Source organism: Pelophylax lessonae, assembly GCF_965119305.1.
Source record: "Pelophylax lessonae genome assembly, chromosome: 8".
Lineage (NCBI taxonomy): Eukaryota > Metazoa > Chordata > Amphibia > Anura > Ranidae > Pelophylax > Pelophylax lessonae.
The window spans coordinates 209,086,414-209,108,151 of NC_138775.1; the positions used below are offsets into that span (position 1 = coordinate 209,086,414).

Below are 21,738 nucleotides of genomic sequence, written 5' to 3' on the forward strand. Positions count from 1 at the left end.
GGGGAGATCGCTGTACTTGCATTGCATAGTTAGTACAGCGGCTCCTCCTAAGTTGTCCGTTTTGTCCCCCCCCCCACTATTGTGTGCACCTACCACTTTCATCCAAATCATGTACATTTATGGAAAGATCTTTGATTAAAATTAGACTACCTTCATAAGTCTATAGTTAGCCTAATACATAAGTACCAGGCAAGAGGCCGTCTCCATCATTTGCTGGTAGCAAATGAGCTTTAAAATGAACGAAGTGTAAATGACATGCAAAGAATAAGAGTAGAGTCATCTCATATCAGTTCACAGCCCATTGTTTTCCCAGCCTCATTATAAAAAAAGCTTTTTGGCAACCTTCCACAGATTGGTGGCCAGTAACCGTATTAAATGGGGAAACAGATGAGCTCAGCAGAATTACACTTTACTTAAGTCTATGCAAACAGAATTAATCCTAAAAATCACAGCAATAATATAGTGTGTGCTTAGGAGCTCAATTTTAGAATGCAAATATATATTTCATGGCCATTTTTGATGACAGAGTATAGCACAGAATGACTGTCTACTGTTGCTTTAACATTAATGTGCTGTGACATATGCCGTCAACAGGTCTGCTGTCCACACAGCAAATGGAAAAAAAAAAAAAAACAAACAGTCAAGAGTTGCTAGACTATTTAGCAACAAAAATCTTTCCATAAGGTTATATATGCATTTAACGTATATTGTGCATCTTATTTACCAGTAAAAGCCTCCACTGTGTAGACATTAAATGGCCCAAAACCTGCCGCTGGGCGCTGCCATCTTGGAAGGCATACGGGCTGCCCCAACAGACAGAGCGGTCATTCAAGTGACACTCTATAGTAATCCCTTTCACCCCTCTCCTGGCAACCACAAAGGTTATGTAGGGGGGAGAAGAGGAAGGGGCAAAAGAGCTGGGCCAGCAAAGGGTAAAAGACACTCCCAGAGTGGAAAGAGCCATGACTTGCAAGGAGGGAGGGGGCTGCGCTAAGGGAAGGACTACCAATTTGTAAAATCTTCTAGCAAGTTCAAAGGCACATTTCAAGCAAAAAAAAAATAAAAAAAATTGCATTTTATGTGCTTTTACTTGCAATTTTTAAAGTTTGTGACAGGGTCTCAACAGGGAATAAACCGGTTATACTAAAAAGATGTAGAAATGTATTAGCCAAGTACAGAGCATTCAAGCCGGATATATCACTGTCCATTCTTTACACAGCTGCACCCCCGGGTTACATACAAGATAGGGACTGTAGGTTTGTTCTTAGTCAAATTTGTTTGTAAGTCGGAACAGGTACATTTTATTTTTTAAGTGTCGCTCCAGCCAAAATAATTTTTACGTTTTTTGGATAGAATAGGTAACGATTGAGCACCCCTGTAATGTTTGCTTAGCTGTCTGTACCCCTGTTCAGAGGATTTCATCTCACTTTCTGTCCCTATGACAACTGGATTTTGGGTTGTTGTGGAAACAAGGATTACCGATATAGATTCAGTGGAGACACCTTTTTCCCATGAGAACTTTTACAGGAGTGAATTTCACTTTCTAGGGGGAGATTTTTCCTCACTTCCTGTTGTCTCTCTCCGTTTGTAAGTCGGATGTGTGTAACCCGGGGACCACCTGTAATATGAATTATTGCTGTAAATTGGTGCTTTACTTTATCAACATGACAGGTTGAAGCAGATGTATAGACACGGCAGTTACAGATACAACGGCTCTCACTCCCAACTTCCTTTAAAAAAAAAAAAATTAAAAAATCTTGGTTGCAAACTGGGCAACTGGCCTCAACACATGAAGTCAATGACTCAAAGTATGTAAATGAGAAAATGTCAGAAAAGCTAAAACGTTTTATATGCATACAGGTCACAATAGAGCATGCTCATTGCCAGCGAAATTAAGTGCATAATTAAAAAAGTACCTAAATCTGTATCAACTTCTTGTAACCCTCTGTACAGCTAGGTGCTGAAGTTACATCCTCCAAGCAGCATTTACAATAACTCAAGGATAGCTTACTTTATAAAAAGTCTCTGTTGTTCTGATTGTACTAACATGAAAGACCTTTCCCCTTTGATGGCCACAGCCAGACAGCACTGGGCACATTCTATATAAAGAAGCCCCAAGATAAACAAAAGACTGACTTTAGCAGCAAAGTGAAAGCCATTAAGCACTGTTGGATTTATGGAAAAGGATGATGTTCCATAGAAGACAGTAAATGCCTTTTTATGGACACCAAACCAATAAAAGAGCTAGATAGATGGACATAGGGAAGTAACTCGCATATGCAAAAATACTTTTACTGTCATAATAAACATATCTGAGCAGACAACATGCATTACTCCTCTGGTACATATTTACATGACGTGAATTACAAATCTCTCCATCACCCAGAACAGTCTGATACAAGGCTTGGATCTGTTGCCCTATATTATACTTTAAGGCTCCATTCACATGTAGGCGTTTTGGGGCGTTTTTCTGCTCTAGGATCAGCTCCCAAAACGCCCAACAAGACAAATCCTATTCATTTCAATGGCCCCTGTTCACATCTGAGCGTTTTGACGCTGTAAGCAAAATGCCCAACGCTCAAAAAAGTACACAAGCTTCTTTTTGGGCAGATTACAGGTGTTTTCCATTGGTATCCAATCAAAAAACGCCTGCACAAAAACGCCTGTAAATCGCGGTAAAAATCGCGCAAAAACGCTACGCTTAGGTGTAAGTGTAAATGTAGCCTAAAAAATTTGCTGGATCCAAAAAAAAAAAAAAAAAAAACACAATTTTTCATATGAAGCATATACTGTCCTCTAAAGCTGGGTACACAAGTTAAAAACCGAGAACGGTACTAATTGTACCAAAATTCTCAGACAAAGGCTTTTTTTTTTGTTTATCGTTTCTGATCAGGCGCATTTTTTCGTATCTGATTTTTCTTGTACGAAAACAGCATACATTAAATGGAAAATTGTTAGTTTTGTTCCTATACAAGAACATTTTTGGAGATTGTCTCTTCGGAAATTTTCATTTGGCAAGTCTGAACTGGATGCTGAAAGCTGTGTACACACTATATGAAAATCAAATGATCGTTCCTTATACAGTAAAACCTTGGTTTGAGAATAACTTGGTTTGAGAGCGCTTTACAAGACAAGCACATTTTTTAAATAAATTTTGACTTGATATACAAGCGATGTCTTGATATACAAATAGCTTTATGTATAAAAAAAAGAGGAGCCTCTAAAGTGTAGCAATATGGTTACATTTAATGAAGGTTCAATATTTAGCAACTCACATGGTTGATGATTAAAACAGGCACATCTAAGAATCAATGCAGGCATCTGGGTTAAAGCGGAGTTCCACCCTGGATTTTTTTTTTTTTTTTTTAATACCCCCGGGACAGTCAGGGCTAGTACATTCCACAATGGCTAGCCTCTGATCTGTCCCGGGTTGCACTTACCTGTTAGGACAAATACTTACCTTGCAAACGTCTTGTCCAGCGCTGCCATCTCAGATGTGGGCAGCTTGAAGCCAGCGAGATCCCCTTTGGCGTCTTCTTCCGCCTTCTTTGGTCCCACGATGCTCTGCGCCGGCCCCGACGTCACTTCCGGGTCGCGCGCGTCATCCCTCTACAGCTTCTGGGCATGCCCAGAAGCTGTTTAGAAGGGGATGACGCGCGCGACCCGGAACTGACGTCGGGGCCGGTGCAGGCGAAATGATTCCTGGGAGCTATGACGTTCAGCTCCCAGGAATCATTGCAGAGCCAGGAAGTGACGACGGGCCGCGGCCGAGGAAGGAGGAAGAAGGAAGTAAGGTAAGTATTTTTTCTTCGCTACGAGGTAAGTAAAAAAAAAAAAAAAAAAAATATGCAATTATCCATTTCTTTTTCAGGTGACCCGGAGCGAGAAGATGGAGGCAAGTATAAAAATAGGGTGGAACTCCACTTTAAAGCTGTCCACATATGGCTGTGCAGAGGACGGTCTCTTTATCATCCCTTCCCCCCTGCACTCCACGAGATTCAAAGCCGCACTTTCAGATCACTCTACTGCAGGCTATTATTCCCGGTCACGATTGCAGACTGACAGTGGTGAGAGTCGGTGGCTCAGAAGATGGTCTATGTGAATGCCTGCATACTTAGGTGTGCCTGTTTTAATCATCAACCATGTGACTTGCTAAATGTTGAACCTTTATTAAATGTAACCGTATTACTACACTTAGAGGCGCCTCTCATCTCTTATATTCTGTAGCTCTGCTAGATTTTGCTTCTAATCCCCTTGGGAAGGCTGCATATTGTGGAAGGATATTTTATGGTTACACAACCTATCACATGGCTATAATCTTTGTATATAGACTATAAACTGAAGGACTTGTGGAACGAATCAGTGATAGCGGGTGGGTACAAAGTGGGATTTGCAGGGTGGCTAAACCTGGCCATACACAGTTCGAATGTGGGCCAGATTCAAAACCATTACTGGGCAGGCTGAGTGTACCAAGCTAATTGATTGATTTAGGCACAACAAGCGTGTTGGATGTGCTTGCGATTCTTGCAAGCAGCTGGTAAGGCCGCTAGCGATAATCACAGTCTTCTCCCGGCGGGGACGCCCCCCCAACCCTTGCTTGGAGTAAAGAACTTTGCATCATCTATAGCCTGCCTAAATCTTCAATGGATTAGTGTCTGCAGTAACCTCTGATCAGCTTTAAACCTGCACTGAAATTTTAAACTAGACCGAGGATGTGGGACAACGCTACTTTAAACACAGGATTAGACCCGAGTGCATTCATAAAGGGTCATACATCATTTAGGCATGTTGAATTGTGGAATTCGGTCCTCTAGCACAAGTTATGCACAAGCATATTTAAACCCAATGTAATATTTTGCAGTTTACTGGTCCTTCATGTGACAGCTGCATTGGTTTTCTTTTCTGCTTTATTTTCCCATGGTTCTCCTGAAAATTTCACTTCCTGGGTGGCTACATCTACTCTGCTACTGTATCTATAAAGGGAGCCATGGTTGTCACCGCAGGCTGCTCACCAGATATTGATTACAAGCATATCCGGATCTCTTCATTTCACTGCTTGGGGAGCAGGACAGTTAGTAGTTTACAGAAGATAGCTAGGAAGAAGATATTCTCAGAGAAAACGACAAGGAAATTGCATTTCTAGTAAGTCAATAAGTATTTTCTGAATTTGCTGAAAACTTCTTGAGAAAACAAAAAGGAAAGCAGCCACCACACCTAAGGACTGTAAGCTGCAGTATAGTGTATTTGTGTCCTTGGGTTTAGTTATCCTTTAGAATAACTTAAAATTAGTTACATCACTTTCACTTTATTAGAGTGGTTTAGATTATTTAGGGGGGGGGGGGGGGGGTAAATTAACGCATACCTAAAAAAAAAAAAAAAAAAAAGCCTGTCATAGCATGCAGTACGTGACACAAGGCTTTAGGAGTACGGAGTCCTCTCACTCACTGCTCCCTTCAGTGGTTTTCTTGGCTACTGCTGACTCTGCATTTTTATCAGAAAACGGACATGATTCAGTTGGTGCAGCTGCAAATACATGGCTTGTAATTCCCAATTACATTTCATAAGCCCCTTCCAGGAACCTGCTGATAGTGTAAGCGCACTGCATACATTTAGCCAAGATGTAGATAACTTTTCATTTATGAACATTGAACTTGTATTCAGCATTTCCAGAATGCATCAATCCACAGCCTGAGGTTTGAAGCCTGTGGCCTTAACCACAAGCACAGCCTATGTTTTACAAGGGCATTGTCTCCGTACAGGACACGTTGGTGACGCAATTTTGTAAGATCTGGAATATCATGTCTATATGGAATATTATAACAGGCTGTTCTCTTGCGTTTATTGTTGCTTCTGCTGTACACACAAAGTGTGTGTAAGGGGGGGGGGGGGGGGGGGGGGTTCATAAAAAGTGTTGCAGCCAAAACTCTGTCAGGGCACAGTATTGAAAGTGATGGTGCTCGTGTCTGTGCCAGGTTCTTGCACCTGTCTGAGATACACTATATTGTCAAAAGTATTGGGACACCTGCCTTTACATGCACATGAACTTTAATGGCGTTGTAGTCCATAGTTCAATATTGAGTTGGCCCGCCCTTTGCAGCTATAACAGCTTCAACTTGTCTGTGAAGGCTGTCCACAAGGTTTAGGAGTGTGTCTATGGGAATGTTTGGCCATTCTTCCTGACACTGATGTTGGAGAGAAGGCCTGGCTCGCAGTTTGCGCTCTAATTAATCCCAAAGGTGTTCTATTGGGTTGAGGTTAGGATTTCAAATTCCTGCACCGCAAAGTCACTTATCCATGTCTTTATGGACCTTGCTTTGTGCATTGGTGCGCAGTCATGTTGGAACAGGAACGGGCCATCCCAAACTGTTACCACAAAGTTGGAAGCATGAAATTGTCTTGGTATGCTGACATCTTAAGAGTTCCCTTTACTGGAACTAAGGGGCCAAGGCCAAGCCCAACCCCTGGAAGACAACCCCACACCAAAATCCCCCCTCCATCAAAGGATTTGGACCAGTGCACAAAGCAAGTCCTGACCTCACCTTTGGGCTAAATTAGGGTGGAGACTGCAAGCCAGGCCTTCCCTCCAACTTCAGTGCCTGACCTCACAAATGCACTTTTAGAAGAGTTGAAGTTGTTTTAGCTGCAAAGGGTGGGCCAACTCAATATTGAACCCTACGGACTAGGACACATTTAAAAGTTCATGTAAAGGCAGGTGTCCCAATACTTTTGGTAATATAGTGTATGTATATGAATCCGCCAGAGCTTGGCCCTGAGGTCGGAGTGCTCATACTGAATGGGGAGTTTTCTTAGTGGGATGGATGGAGCTTGATGGGGGACTGAGGAACTAAACTAGTGTCCCAACAGTGGATCTAAAGCTGACATTCAGGCAAATGGCTGCTTTTAAATCCACCCACGGCTATCTGCTGTCAAGCAAAAGTAAGGTGGACCAGATTAGGAACCATACAGGTACATATACACAACGTTCGACCTGCGCCAGTGAAAGAGTCAAGTACATTCGATCTTATGAAAAAAGTTTCAACTGTGGCTGTAGTTAGTCTTTTTAGGAAGTATGCGGGATAGTTCAATCCCTGGGGTTAGTGGAGATGGATGGTGGAGGTGGCTGCAGGCTTCATACAGAGCTAGAGGGACTCTGCAACAGACAAAAAGGGGTAGGAGAAGAAAAGCAGCGCCACCTCAGTGTAGATTAAAAGGTTATTTATTACATAAAAACAACTTAGTAACTCACACAGAGGAAATCGTTGATCAGCAAATGGTAATAGTTCTTCTGCAACACTACAGGGATGTTCGGGAAGTACACTGTGGCGGCCGTGGTCCTGGCTGTGCCGGTGGAGTCCGACACTTCCTGTGGTTCTGGCAGCGTTCAGTATCCAGGCTTACATCCAATAGTGGCAGGGGGGTGCTCGCGTTCGGAGCATGCGTGCTCCTTCCTCAGGCGATCAGGAAGGAACCAGTCTCTTCATTTCCCAGCAGGTGGTGCAGCCATAGGGACTTCTTGTCTACCTATTCCTGCACACTTTTCACACAATTTCATGACAAGAAAGCTTTGGCACCGAACCAGGCATGGTTGGCATCAAGTGTTTTGTCGCATTTATGAAAAGATGTAAAAAAAGTGCCCGTGTTATCTGCCCGCATTTTAAATGTGACATAGTGTGAATGCAGCCCAATGCTGGCCATACACTATACTGAAAATCGTTCAAACTCGTTTTCGAATAACGAAAACTTGGCTGTGAGAGCAAACAAATTTGCCATCATGTGATGGCCAAATTTTGATTGATAAATTGTTCAATGGACATAAATCAGTTTTTTGTCATGTATGCCTAGTGCAAACAGTTCGGGCGAGAAACACATTAACCTTCCAATATATTGCTCGTTTTTTCGGCTCTGAAAAGTTAAAACCAATTTTCTATTTGTGTCCATTAGCTGGATGAAAAATGAATGAACGGTCCAAATACAGTCAGGTCCATAAATATTGGGACATCGACACAATTCTAATCTTTTAGGCTCTATACTCCACCACAATAGATTTGAAATGAAACAAACAAGATGTGCTTTACTGCAGACTTTCAGCTTTAATTTGAGGGTATTTACATCCAAATCAGGTGAACAGTGTAGGAATTACAACAGTTTGTATATGTGCCTCCCAATTTTTAAGGGACCAAAAGTAATGGGACAATTGGCTGCTCAGCTGTTCCATGGCCAGGTGTGTGTGTTACCCCTCTTTATCCCATTTACAAGGAGCAGATAAAAGGTCCAGAGTTCATTTCAAGTGTGCTATTTGCATTTGGAATCTGTTGCTGTCAACTCTCAATATGAGATCCAAAGAGCTGTCGTTATCAGTGAAGCAAGCCATCGTTAGGCTGAAAAAAACAAAACAAACCCATCAGAGAGATAGCAAAAACATTGGTGTGGCCAAATCAACTGTTTGGAACATCCTTAAAAAGAAAGAACGCACCGGTGAGCTCAGCAACACCAAAAGACCCAGAAGACCATGGAAAACAACTGTGGTGGATGACTGAAGAATTCTTTCCCTGGTGAAAAAAAACACCCTTCACAACAGTTGGCCAGATCAAGAACACTCTCCAGGAGGTAGGTGTATGTGTGTCAAAGACAATCAGGAGAAGACTTCACCAGAGTGAATACAGAGGGTTCACCACAAGATGTAAACCATTGGTGAGCCTCAAAAACAGGAAGGCCAGATTAGAGTTTGCCAAACAACATCTAAAAAAGCCTTCACAGTTCTGGAACAACATCCTATGGACAGATGAGACCAAGATCAACTTGTACCAGAGTGATGGAAAGAGAAGAAGGAGTATGGAGAAGGAAAGGAACTGCTCATGATCCAAAGCATACCACCTCATCAGTGAAGCATGGTGGTGTTGGGTCATGGCGTGGGCATATATGGCTGCCAATGGAACTGGTTCTCTTGTATTTATTGATTTGACTGCTGACAAAGGCAGCAGGATGAATTCTGAAGTGTTTCGGGCAATATTATCTGCTCATATTCAGCCAAATGCTTCAGAACTCATTGGATGGCGCTTCACAGGGCAGATGGACAATGGCCCAAAGCATACTGCGAAAGCAACCAAAGAGCTTTTTAAGGGAAAGGAGTGGAATGTAATGCAATGGCCAAGTCAATCAACTGACCTGAATCCAATTGAGCATGCATTTCACTTGATGAAGAAAAAACTGAAGGGAAAATGCCCCAAGAACAAGCAGGAACTAAAGACAATTGCAGTAGAGGCCTGGCAGAGCATCACCAGGGATGAAACCCAGCGTCTGGTGATGTCTATGCATCTGGTGATGTCTATGCATTCCAGACTTCAGGCTGTAATTGACTGCAAAGGATTTGCAACCAAGTATTAAAAAGTGAAAGTTTTATTTATGATTGTTAATCTGTTCCATTACTTTTGGTCCCTTAAAAAGTGGGAGGCACATATACATACATACTGTTGCAATTCCTACACCATTTACCTGATTTGGATGTAAATACCCTCAAATTAAAGCTGAAAGTCTGCAGCACATCTTGTTTGTTTCATTTCAAATCCTTTGTGGTGGTGTATAGAGCCAAAAATATTAGAATTGTGTTGCTGTCCCAATATTTATGGACCCGACTGTATATACATATAAAAAACCTCAGTGTACATGGACAGAAAATATAACAGAGTCTGAGGGGCTGCTGAAAAAAATGCCCAACTTCATAAACGTCCGTTTATCAGCAGTGTACACAAGGCCTTATTATGCAACGAAAAAGCTGGTTCTGGCAAGCAAAAGCCACAAAACAAGTCCATCTATATCCCACTCATTATGAGCCATACACAAAACTCTCATTCCCCTCCAAGCTTGCATGGACCCCTAATGCTCACTCACATTGTGTACAGCTGCAGTGTCTTTGTGCAAAGCAAAAAAACTTGGGAGGAAATAGAATAAGTTTTATCGCAATAGATACAATCTGACCACTCTAGAGACAGCTTGAGTTAATTAGCAAATACATTTAACCATTAGTTACATTTATTGGCAATTCCCTCTAGCATGCTCTAGAATTGTTGCATTGTATCTCTTGCTACAAAAAGGTGTATGTATTCCCCATGCTGCTCTATCTATGCAGTATTTTACTACTGAAAACAAACATTAATTCAGAAGAGAATATTGCCTAAACATTTTTTTGCCCAATTCGCACAGAAGGAATACTCATGCAGACTCAGTGGGTGCATGGCTATGCAGATTTGTTTTTTTTATAAATAGACCCCATAAAGTCAGCACAAAATTGAGCTCTGGGATCCAATGGAAAAATAAACACAGCTATATCTTATTAGACAAGGTGACTAAAATACAAAAATACATATAGGCAAACCATGCAAGTAAAGCGTTGTGTCAGAAATGGGTCACAAAATACAGAATACATAAGGCTGCCCAATGACCCCCAAGAATTCTCATACAACTATCAGCCAATATTCACTCATTTCTGTTTGTGTATGGAGTAAAGTGTCCATAGTGATGCTAACAGTTTGGGTAAGAATCAGTCATCCATATCTATCAGTATTTCACAGAAAGAATCTGTATGCAATTGGACAATCACCACAATAAGTTCTCCAACAAGTTATAACCAGTAGGTGAGCAGCACAATAATAGGGACATGTAATATTAATGGGAATGATCTACAAATCAGATTGCTAGGTATTGCATTGTGAGTAGGGCTATAGGCCAATTTTTACCAATATGCGCTTGGGCACCATATATCCTTACCACCATGTACACACACTAAAACAATGTTCAAAGCCAAGGCACACAGATGGAGCCTGTGGTACTTATTAATGCTAGCTGGTGTAGAATGTGCCATATAATGTTCATAAGGGTGAATGAAAGAAGAGAAGAAATCATTGGATATTAACATACATATGTGGTCGAAATGAAACATGCCAAGGGTAAATTGGTTGCTGTAATTTCTCTGTCTCTATCATCAAGCAGTAGGCAAAATAGCCAGAGAGAGAATCTCCAGTATAGAAGTGTCTGCAAAGTCTCTTATTAGGAATAGTCTTACTGTAGTATAGGCGTGCCTTCTGAGGTGTTAGTCTTGAATGGGCAGTGTAAGCAGGAGGTCACACACCGCCCTGACATGTTTCGCCAGCAGGACCCCCCTCCCTGGAGGAAGTACACGTGGTAAAAGTACAGACTTTATATACAGACCCATTCTATAATCACCATAAAGGGTGACTGTTGATACGGCAATTCATCTGCAGGGCTCTGACAATATCTTCCTGTGTTTAGTATGGAATGGATCACAAAGAACCATTATCTGGTAGGGAGTTACCGGAGATTCCCAATCTTTAAAAACAATCTGCTTCAATAGCATCTCAATGATACACCCCTATGACCCAACTTCTCAGATTCAGACTGTTGGGACTGGTAAAGCCGCAAGCTGTCACAGATGGGTGCCCACACTTACAATGCCAGCGCCGCGGAGGGGAGAGGGAGAGAAACGAAGCTTCAGGTGGCCGCATCGCTGGATCGTTGGACAGGCGAGTGTGTGCTTATTTAAAGTCAGCAGATACACTTTTTGAAGCTGCTGACTGTTAATAAAGACAAAAGTGAGCGGAACTCCGCTTTAATAGAGATTGTGGTATGCGAGACAATGGGCTGCACAGTGATAAATATCTAAATCCAGGAATGAAAATGTAATGGTAACAGCTTACCAGGACTAGAAATACAGAACACCACACCTCCTTTCATGTCATGGGGGTGGTGTTCTGTAGTGCACAGCAAACTATATTTACTGACAATGGAGCAGAGGCACACTAGATTTCTGCAGAATCAAGAGGTTTTTATTTCTGTGCTCATACCATCAAAATAATTTAACAGACCCAAAGGGAGCAAAGGGGAAATCATTGTAAGGGCCAGTTCACACCATGCCCACACATGAATCGCACAGGCATGCACTGTGCACTCCTGTGCAGTGCGATTCCAGCCCAACAATTTTGAATGTGCTAAAACCAAACCACACTTCACCAAAAGAAGTGCATGCACTACTTTAAAAACGCACTGTAACCGAATTGCATGGTACAAAAGTACCATGAGATCCAGTGCAGGCAAACACATTGCACTTGCAACCTGCATTTGGGGCATCATTAACTATTGATCCCCACTGCAAATTGCAAAAATGAGTGCATTTGCAGTCTGAATATTTTCATTAAATTCATGTATAGGCATGGTGTGAATCAGCCCTAAGGGTTTACATGCACTTAAACAGCATTTCTTCTCTGGTTTACTGGGATATTGATCCTGAAATACAAGGATGAAGTTATGAATACACACTGTACATAGACACTCACAATACAAATATTCTTTTTAAACTACAAAAACACAATGAACAAATGAAAGTGCCTTCTCTACACATCTCTATGCTATGCTGATGCTGCTATTCTAGATTATCATGACTTTTTAGTCTCTTAAAGGAACCCTTTGTTTAGAGAAATATGTAGGCTGCCCCTGCTGACCGACCTTCTAAAAATGGCAACAGCCTGGCTGTTATGTTGGTGTAATGGCTTACTTAACCACTTCAGCTCTGAAGGTTTTACCCCTTAATGACCAGGCCATTTTTTGCAATACAGCACTGCGTTGCTTTAACTGACAATTGCGCAGTCGTACGACACTGTACCCACATAAAATTTATGTCTTTTCCCCGCAAATAGTTTTCATTTGGTGGCATTTGATCACCTCTGCCGTTTCTATTTTATAGCCGGCCACCCGCGATCGTGCAGGAGAATGACAGAACGGCCCTCTGCCTATGTAAACAAGGCAGACCGCTGCTCTGTCACAGATGGAGAGAGATCTTGTGTTTCAGTGGCGCCATTGGCTCCCGCTGTTGTCAAGGTCAGTGAGCCAATCAGGAGAGAAAGGGGGTGGAGGGGCCGAACGGCAGCTCAATGTCTGAATGGACACGCGGAGCTGCGGCTCGGTTTCGGTGCCCCCATAAAAAGCTGCTTGCTGTGGGGGAATTTGATAGGAGGGGGGGGGGGCAGGAGCAGGAATGAAGGACCAAAGAAGAGGAGGATCCGGACTGCTCTGTGCAAAACCAACTGCACAGAGCAGGGAAGTATAACAGGTTTGTTATTTTTTAAAAAACACGAGACTTTACAAATCACAAAAAAGCTGCATGCACCATTTTTAGCAACACATCATACCGCAGCTCAGGGCAGTCCGTACGTATGCGGAGGTGTGCTGCAATACAGACTGCATTGCGGAATCATTCAGAATGCACACATAGCATGCCAAAGTTTTGTGTTTTCCACACTGCAGGAGAGCAATGCGAGTGTACTTTCTAAAGCCTGCACTGTGCAACTTCACTCTCTGCAAGACTTTGCCTTCTGAGGTTTCATTCACACCTAGGTGATTTAAATCACGGGCGGAATCGCCACGATTCTAAATCGCAGCAAAACATGGGACGGCTTTACGATGCCCTTACTTTTTTAAAAGGCACCCCAATTGTGGTGAGATTTTGCTGCAATACATCACGCTGCAATCTTGACAAAAAAGTGCAACGCTTGTTGCTCAAAAAGGATCTTCTTTTGGGTGACAGCATCGTGCGTTGCAATTTATCGCATGATAATCGTGGCAAAATGGCGCTGCGATTGGGATGCCAGTAAGTAGTAAGGTGTGAATGGAGCCTTAGACCTTATGCAGTTTGAGTGAAGCCCCACAGCACGAGTCTCCAGTGTTGGAAGTGTGTGTAGAATGCATAGGCGCACCATCTAGCCCTGCATCCGGCAGACTGTAAACATCCATGCACACTGGGCTTAAAAAAAAAAAGTTCTTTTGGCAGGAAAAAAAAAAAAGAACAAAAAAAACAACACTGCTATAGAGCATTTTTGTACAAGTGTTTAGAAGAGTTTAGCCTTTAGCTTTTTTATGCCAGAAAATTACTCTCAAAAACCCAAATCAGAAGGGTTTTTTTCTGCCTCAATGTTCCAAGTTTAAGATATCCCTCAAAACATCCGAATGTGCATGGATACAAATGAGAACACTCAGGCAAAACACAAAACACCCGTAGAAGCAGCGGTTTTCAAGCCAGTGTGCAAGAACCCTAAGGGTGGGTTCGCACGCGCGCGCGCGCGCGCACACACACACACACACACACACACACACACACACACACACACACACACACACACACACACACACACACACACACACACACGGCAGCGGTTTCAGTACGGGAGTCCAGTGCGGTTCCGTTCACCAATTCAGGGTGCAAATTTTTACCATAAAAAAAAAAAAATGCAGTGACAGGACCCTTTTTAAAACCGCACCACGGCCGCCCCGCACATGTGTGAACTGGCTCCATTTACAGCCGGTCTGATTCACGTTATGCGAATTGGATGCCAGTAAAAACGCATCAAATTTGCATATATGTGAACCGAGCCTAAAACTCTACGAGAGTCTGAAAGCTGCCGCAGCTGAACGAGGCACCAAGTGCTACTAACGTGTAGGGCAGTACCCTCCCAGGGGCGAATGATCAGAACACAATCTGAATTCCTCTTAAAACACCAAAAGTATTTGGCGTTGATGATACGCGTTTAGTCAGCTATATTAGTAATCCCAGAATCACGTACAAATTAACACGTCACTAATGAGAATATGACTATTTCACACGGCCTCATCCCGTGACTACTCACATCATATTGCTCAGATATCATCTCGCTTGCTCATGCTTTGGGGGAACTGTCAGCATGTGAAGGCCTGCCTGAAACATCACCAAGTGCCTCAACTCCACAAACACAACTTCTAAACCTACTGCATACACCAGTGCCTGCCACAGAAAAACCAGGATAGTGCAGCAGATTTTTATTTTATTATTCTTACAAGTATTTATATAGCACTGACATTATTCCACACTTTACATACTGTACAGTCACATCAGTCCCTACCCTCAGAGTTTATAGTCCAAGGTCCCCCATCTAATTCACATACATACATACACAAATTCAGATAGCAGCATGCATTAAGGTTAAAAAAAAAAAAAAAAAAAAATGTATAGGCTTTAGAACCACTTTAAAGTCATTTAAAACTGTACCATGATTTGCAGTAATAACTATGACACAAAACATGAAAAGCTATAAACAGTAAGCGGTCAGTAATCTTATCAATGACATCAAGAACAGAACTGCTGTAGAGAAACATAAGGCTCCATGTACACGGGACGTTGTTAAAAGTCCCTTTGAATGCTGGAATTTTTAGGACGTTTGAAACGTCCGGTCGCGTTTGTACCCGCGTTTAGCGGCGTTTGCGTTTAGAAGCGTTCCTAGAGGTCAAAAAAATTATTCCCCTTTAAAATGGAAAAACGCGAACGCTAAACGCGGGTCATCGCGTTCGGACACGTTTGTGCGTTTGAAACGCCGGGAAACACACGTTCGAACGCAAATAATTGCGTTCTAAAAACAGTCCCTGAATGCAACTGCCTGCAAATGACTGTAAATGACCTGGTGTACATGGACAGATAAGATAAAATGTAGATGGGTTCAGGGGCTTCTGAAAAAAACGCCCAACTGCTCCTAAACGGCCATTTCCAGCGTCCCGTGTACATGGAGCCTTACTTTGCTAAGGAGAAATAATTTTGCACACACAAACACACAGACAAAACATGACAGGGGTTCTAACCCTTCCCTTTTCTATGCAAAATAAAAAACAAGTTTGATTATCTATACACTGTCACTCTGCCTGTTCAATGCAAAAATCTCCTAAAAAGTTAAAAAAAAAAAAAAGACTTTATGCTCCTCTTTCTTCCAGCCTCTGTGGTGTCATTATCAGCACTAACAAGATACCGGGGAATAGTGTGGGCTCCAAATCTCATGAGAAGGCCCTTCAGCACAGTGCTGGAAGAAACTTCTCAGACAAGAATCGGATGGAAACAGTCCATTTTCATCTGACAGCCCCATAGAGAAAAGTGGGGCAGTGTCCATGCCAAGCAGGTGGATGTGAACTACAGACAGTGCCCATGTGAAACCAGCCTAAGGGTTGAAGACCTGAAAATCATTTAGCTGTTCCTCTGGGTTAAATGGTTGAGAAATCCTGCTGTACACGGTGTTGAACATCACACTATACCAGCGATGGTGAACCTTGGCAGTGGCACCCCAGATGTTTTGGAACTACATTTCCCATGATACTCAACTTCCCTGCAGAGTGCATGAGCATCATGGGAAAAGTAGTACCAAAACATCTGGAGTGCAAAGGTTTGCCATTACTGCACTATACACTGTGCTGTACATAGCATTTTACAGACTAATGTAGAGCATACGATACACTGTACATCACACACCCCACTACCACACTCCAGAAGCAACAATGTACAAAGAATGCTCAGCGCCACACCCTACATATGCTTCATGGTACATTACAAGCCGTGAACCAGCACACTTCATACACGGCACTGTACATTTTATACTTCAGAGAGTCGTACCATTTATGCTGAAGAGTACATTATTATATACAGATTGTACGCTGTGCTGTACCGGACATACTTCAGATTGTGTTGTATGCAATATACACCATACCACTCATCAACACACAATTCTCATAGTTTAGAATGCTGCACTCGCACAGCTTAAAAAGTACGTTCACACCAGCCACTGTGTAGCAGCAGTGATGAGGGATGCCCATTGTTCATCTTCTGTATGTGTGTTTAAACAGACAGCAGCACAGTGCACAGAGGTGCCTTCAAAGGCCCTGTATAACAATGCAGCATGTCTGAATTTGTCACACGTCACAACAGCATTGAGGAACATAAAAAATGTTGTTTTCTATGTGCCCTAGCGCATGTGACACGTGTTGGTCCAATGCAGAAAAGCACAGGTCACCACAGTATGTGTGAACAAGTCCTAAAGAAAGAGGCACAACGTTCATGGTTACAGATAAAATAATTGAGGAGGCAAAATAATAATTAATGGGAATGCAAAATCTTAACCACACTCATTTCAAGTAAAAAAATAACATTTGCATAACAATTTAATTTTGTGAACTGAATCTTGAGGTAAAAATCAAGATGTTTAAAATAAAAAAAAGGGAATATGTAAACTAGCACAGTTGCTTGTGATCCGACTTTATGAAGGATAACCATATACAGCACCACTGTAAAGTGCATGCCATACATGCTTCTGGGAGAAATCAGACGTATAAGAAGCATGGTCTGTACTCTGTGCAGTATATTTTGCACAGCTATATATATAGAAGGATCTGCAGGATAACATTAGAATAGTGAACATGAGAACGAATGGAAAAAAAAAAAAAACCTTCAAGCCCCCGTGATCCCATAAATATTTTTGAATGGCAAGACTGCACAGTAAGGGCTCATTCACACAGGCAGCAGGCTGCACTGTCTCTGAAAGGCAATCAGCTGTGGATTCCTTTTTCAGAGGCAGCTTACAGGCACTCAGCACTCCAAACAGAGATTTTACATTGAACCACCACAACTGCCATAGCCAAGTTTGGCATGGGGCTGTAGTGTGATGCCATTCACTTTATTGGGAAAGTTCTACAGGCGGTACCACCTGTCAGCTGCCACTCCAAAAAACATTGTGGACATATAAACAGAACCAAGCTGGCACGTGAGCAGTCAGGGGTGAAAACATGGCTCAACCGCAGATACTCACAGAGAAAACTCCCCATGGTAATTCAATGCCCTGACTTGGGTAATAAACGTGTACTTTAACCACTTCAGCGCCAGATGGTTTTACCCCCTTAAAGACCAGGCCATTTTTTGTGACATAGCACTGCTTTGCTTAAACGGACAATAGCACAGTCATGCAACGCTGTAACCAAATAAACTTGATGTCCTTTTTCCCCCACAAATGGAGCTTTATTTTGGTGGTATTTGATCACCTCTGCGCTTTTTATTTTTTTTCGCTATAAGCAAAAAAAAAAAAAAAAGTTATTTTTTTTACTTTCTGCTCTAAATCACAGGTTGCCTCAAAGTAGTACCGGACACTTTTCTGAAGTCGGAGCGACTTCAGTAGTAGCAATTAAGACGGCACTGATTGAATTACATTGCTTTGGTTATGTCAAGCGACCTGGGGCGACACAAGTCGCATCGTGAGTCGCCCTAGTGTGAATGGGCACTGAAACATACTCAAAAAAAAAAAAAAAACATTTTCACATCACATTCTTCCCATCAGTTTAGGCCAATGTGTATTCTGCTACATATTTTTGGCAAATAAGAAAAAAACCCTAATAAGTGTATATTGATTGGTTTGCACAAAAGTTATAGCGTCTACAAACTATAGGATAGATTTATGGAATTTTTTATTTTTATTTTTTTTGTTTTTACTAGTAATGTTGGTGATCAGCGATTTTTAGAGGGATTGTGGAGGACAAATTATGACACTAAGTGACACTTTTTGGGGACCAGTGACACCAACACAGTGATCAGTGTTAAAATAAATGCACTGTCATTGTATAAATGACACTGGCAGAGAAGGAATTAACACCAGGGGTGATCAAGGGGTTAAGTGTGCTCCTAGGGAGTGCTTCCTAACTGTAAGTGTTGTGAATGCGCTAGAGGAAAAGAGATCTGCGTTTCAGCTTAGCTAAAACACAAGATCTCTCTCTTCCTCTTTGTAAGAACGGTGGCCTGCTATATTTATGTCATTCCGCCGAACGATCGGTGGGTCTCGGTGGCCACCAGGCCAGCTGATTGGCTCCCGCTGAGTCCAATCACAGCAGGAGCGGCACATGCCCCTGACAATTCCTGCACAAAATCACGTACATGATTTTGTGCAGCCAGGCTGCCTTACCGCAGTATATATACGGCAGGTGGTCCAGAAGTGGTTAATATAACAATGGAATGTGTCAGATACAGTATAATATATACAGCCTACTCTATTCAACAGGCTCAGTGTATACACCATACAGACACACCACATTCAAAATAGATAAGACTTTTGGTGTATAGCCTTCTGTGAGTGACAAAGGAAAGAAAGTGTATCTATCTGCAGGGATATACACTCTTCTAGGTTTGTAGAAGATACCTTCACTCATCACCACATGCCAACACCAGCTGTCTGTTCAGGGGCAGGAGGCTGCACTAGGATGCATTCTCAGCACACAGCACTGTTTACTTTTTATTGAACTTTACTTGACATGTCACAAAGTGATACTCATTTATACACTATATTGTCAAATATATTGGGACATTGGTCTTTACACGCACATGACCTTTAATGATATCCCAGTCCTAGGTTGGGTTCTCATATGTGTGGCTGCAGCTGCCCCAGACTTGTGCTCCATTAAGAGCCGGTCACACTCACACGTCATGCGAATCGGATGTGGGGAAACCTGCATCCAATTCGCACATAAGAGAACCAGCCTCAGTCCGTAGGGACTAAGTACTCACTTATCTGACTTTATGGACCCTGCTTTGTGCACTGGTGTGCAGCCATGTTGGAATAGAACGGGCCATCCCCAAACTGTTCCCAAAAAGTTCGGAGCGTGAAATTGTCCAAAATGTCTTGGTATACTGACGCCTTAAGATTTCCCTTCACTGGAAGGTCTGGACCGAAGGTGCCAAGCCCAACCCCTGAAAAACAACCCCACACCATAATCCCACCCCCCCCCCCCTTCACGAAATGATTTGGACCAGTGCACAAAGCAAGGTCCATAAAGACATGGATGAGTGAGTTTGGGGTGGAGGAACTTGAATGACCTGCACAGATTTCTGATCTCAACCCGATAGAACAACTTTGAGATGAATTAGAGCGTGAGCCAGGCCTTCTCATCCACATCAGTGCCTGACCTCACAAATGCACTTCTGGAAGAACGGTCAAACATTGCCATGGACCAGGACAGACCAGATGGATTCTAATTGGTCAGCGCCATCACATTAACAGTGCTGACCAATCAAAATCTTATCTGGTTTGTCCTGGATATTTTGATGGAAAAAAGCAGAAATTTCAAATCCCCGGATTGGCAGCGAGGGCACTGACAGCTCAGCAACCCCAGAGGTACAACAGTGATCAGAGGTAGGGAGGGGATCCGGTGTTCGTTTCCCTTTACATTTTTCTGTAGTACTGAACTAACCCTCAAAGGACTGCAAACATTTCCTGAGCTCCCATTTATAATGACAACACAGCCTGAACCAAAGAGAAAGTGACAATCAGAAATCTGGCTCCATCCAGGCCCCTCACGGGCAAGAGGGGCAGAGCCCAGTAGGGGGGGGGGCACGCGGGCAAGAGCCCCTCGCAGGCGGCCCCTTTACAGAAAAGAGCAGCAGAGCCCCACGCGGGGCAAGAGGGGCAGAGCCCCACGCGGGCGGCCCCTCGTGGGCAGGAGTGGCAGAGCCCTGCTAGGGGCCCCTCACAGGTTAGGGGGCAAAGGTCCACTGGTGACCCCTCACGGGATAGGGGGCAGATGTCCACTGGTGGCCCCTTACGGGCAAGAGCGGCAGAGCCCCGCTGGGGGGCCCTCACGGGATAGGGGGGGCAGAGCCCCGCTGGGGGGGCCCTCACGGGATAGGGGGGGGCAGAGCCCCGCTGGGGGGCCCTCACGGGATAGGGGGGGCAGAGCCCCGCTGGGGGGCCCTCACGGGATAGGGGGGGCAGAGCCCCGCTGGGGGGCCCTCACGGGATAGGGGGGGCAGAGCCCCGCTGGGGGCCCCTCACGGGATAGGGGGGCAGAGCTCCGCTAGGGGCCCCTCACGGGATAGGGGGGCAGATGTCCACTGGTGGCCCCTTACGGGCAAGAGCGGCAGAGCCCCGCTGCGGGGCCCTTCACGGGATAGGGGGGCAGAGCCCCGCTGGGGGGCCCTCACGGGATAGGGGGGGCAGAGCCCCGCTGGGGGGCCCTCACGGGATAGGGGGGGCAGAGCCCCGCTGGGGGCCCCTCACAGGATAGGGGGGCAGAGCCCCGCTGGGGGCCCCTCACAGGATAAGGGGGCAGAGCCCCTCAAAGTGGAGATAGAATGGCAGATTGTCATGTATATGGCCCCGTCCCCTCAATTTGGGAGATTTCCTCTAACCTCCTGTTGTGTCTCCAGGACAGGAAGTTCTGGTAAATGTCCCCCCAATGGGAAATAAGAGCCCTGACAGGGGATGTGACCCCGGACAGTGTGTGAGGAGTGTATAGAGGACACGTGCAGGCCATGTGCTGTGTATAGGGTTGTATATACCCCGGTATATATCTCCCCCTCCCCCGTGTACAGCTCTCACCATAAGAAGCAGACCAGGAGGAGGCAGCCTATCAGAACCAGCCGCTTCGTCATCTTTCCCCGGCACCTCCTGGCATTCTCGCCGGCATCTCCGAGGCTGTGAGGAAAGGCGAGCTCAGGCCTCCGTACAGCGGAAGGATCCCCCTCTCAGCCCTCCGGCAGGCAAACACTCCTCCGCCGCGGCCGTTACCCAGCGAGCGCCTCAAACTACACGTCCAGCTGAGGTGGAAGGAGACGCGTCATTCGGCTGAGCGCTGGCCAACCAGGAACCAATGTGCATGACCTCCCCCCACCTCCTTACAGCCTATTGGTTTGTTGTCTCCAACGTGGGCGGCGCCACTAAGCCCTTCGCGACAACAGCGCTTGTGTGGTGCTGGCAGGAGGAAGCCGAGAGAAGGGCCGCTAGGCTGTGACCGTAATGATGAGTGACTGTCCAGGAATAAACCACCGGACCGATCAGGGGGGGACGTTGTGAAATAGTTTACTCGGTGACAGTTCAGGGCAACCTTTGAATGACACAGGGGCAGCCC

At 44.2% G+C, this 21,738-nt stretch overlaps 1 protein-coding gene across 3 annotated transcripts in view; it reads right to left on the bottom strand.

The window, feature by feature from the left end:
* Positions 1 to 21,479, bottom strand: part of SUCO (SUN domain containing ossification factor) — a 158,969-nt gene extending 137,490 nt beyond the window's left edge. For all 3 annotated transcript variants that reach the window (XM_082266576.1, XM_082266575.1, XM_082266574.1), the window contains exon 1: positions 21,210 to 21,479. In XM_082266576.1, the coding sequence (XP_082122702.1) occupies positions 21,210 to 21,262 (53 nt within the window). In that variant the 5' untranslated portion in view covers positions 21,263 to 21,479. The remainder of the gene's footprint in view (positions 1 to 21,209) is intronic.
* Positions 21,480 to 21,738: the final 259 nt, after the last annotated feature.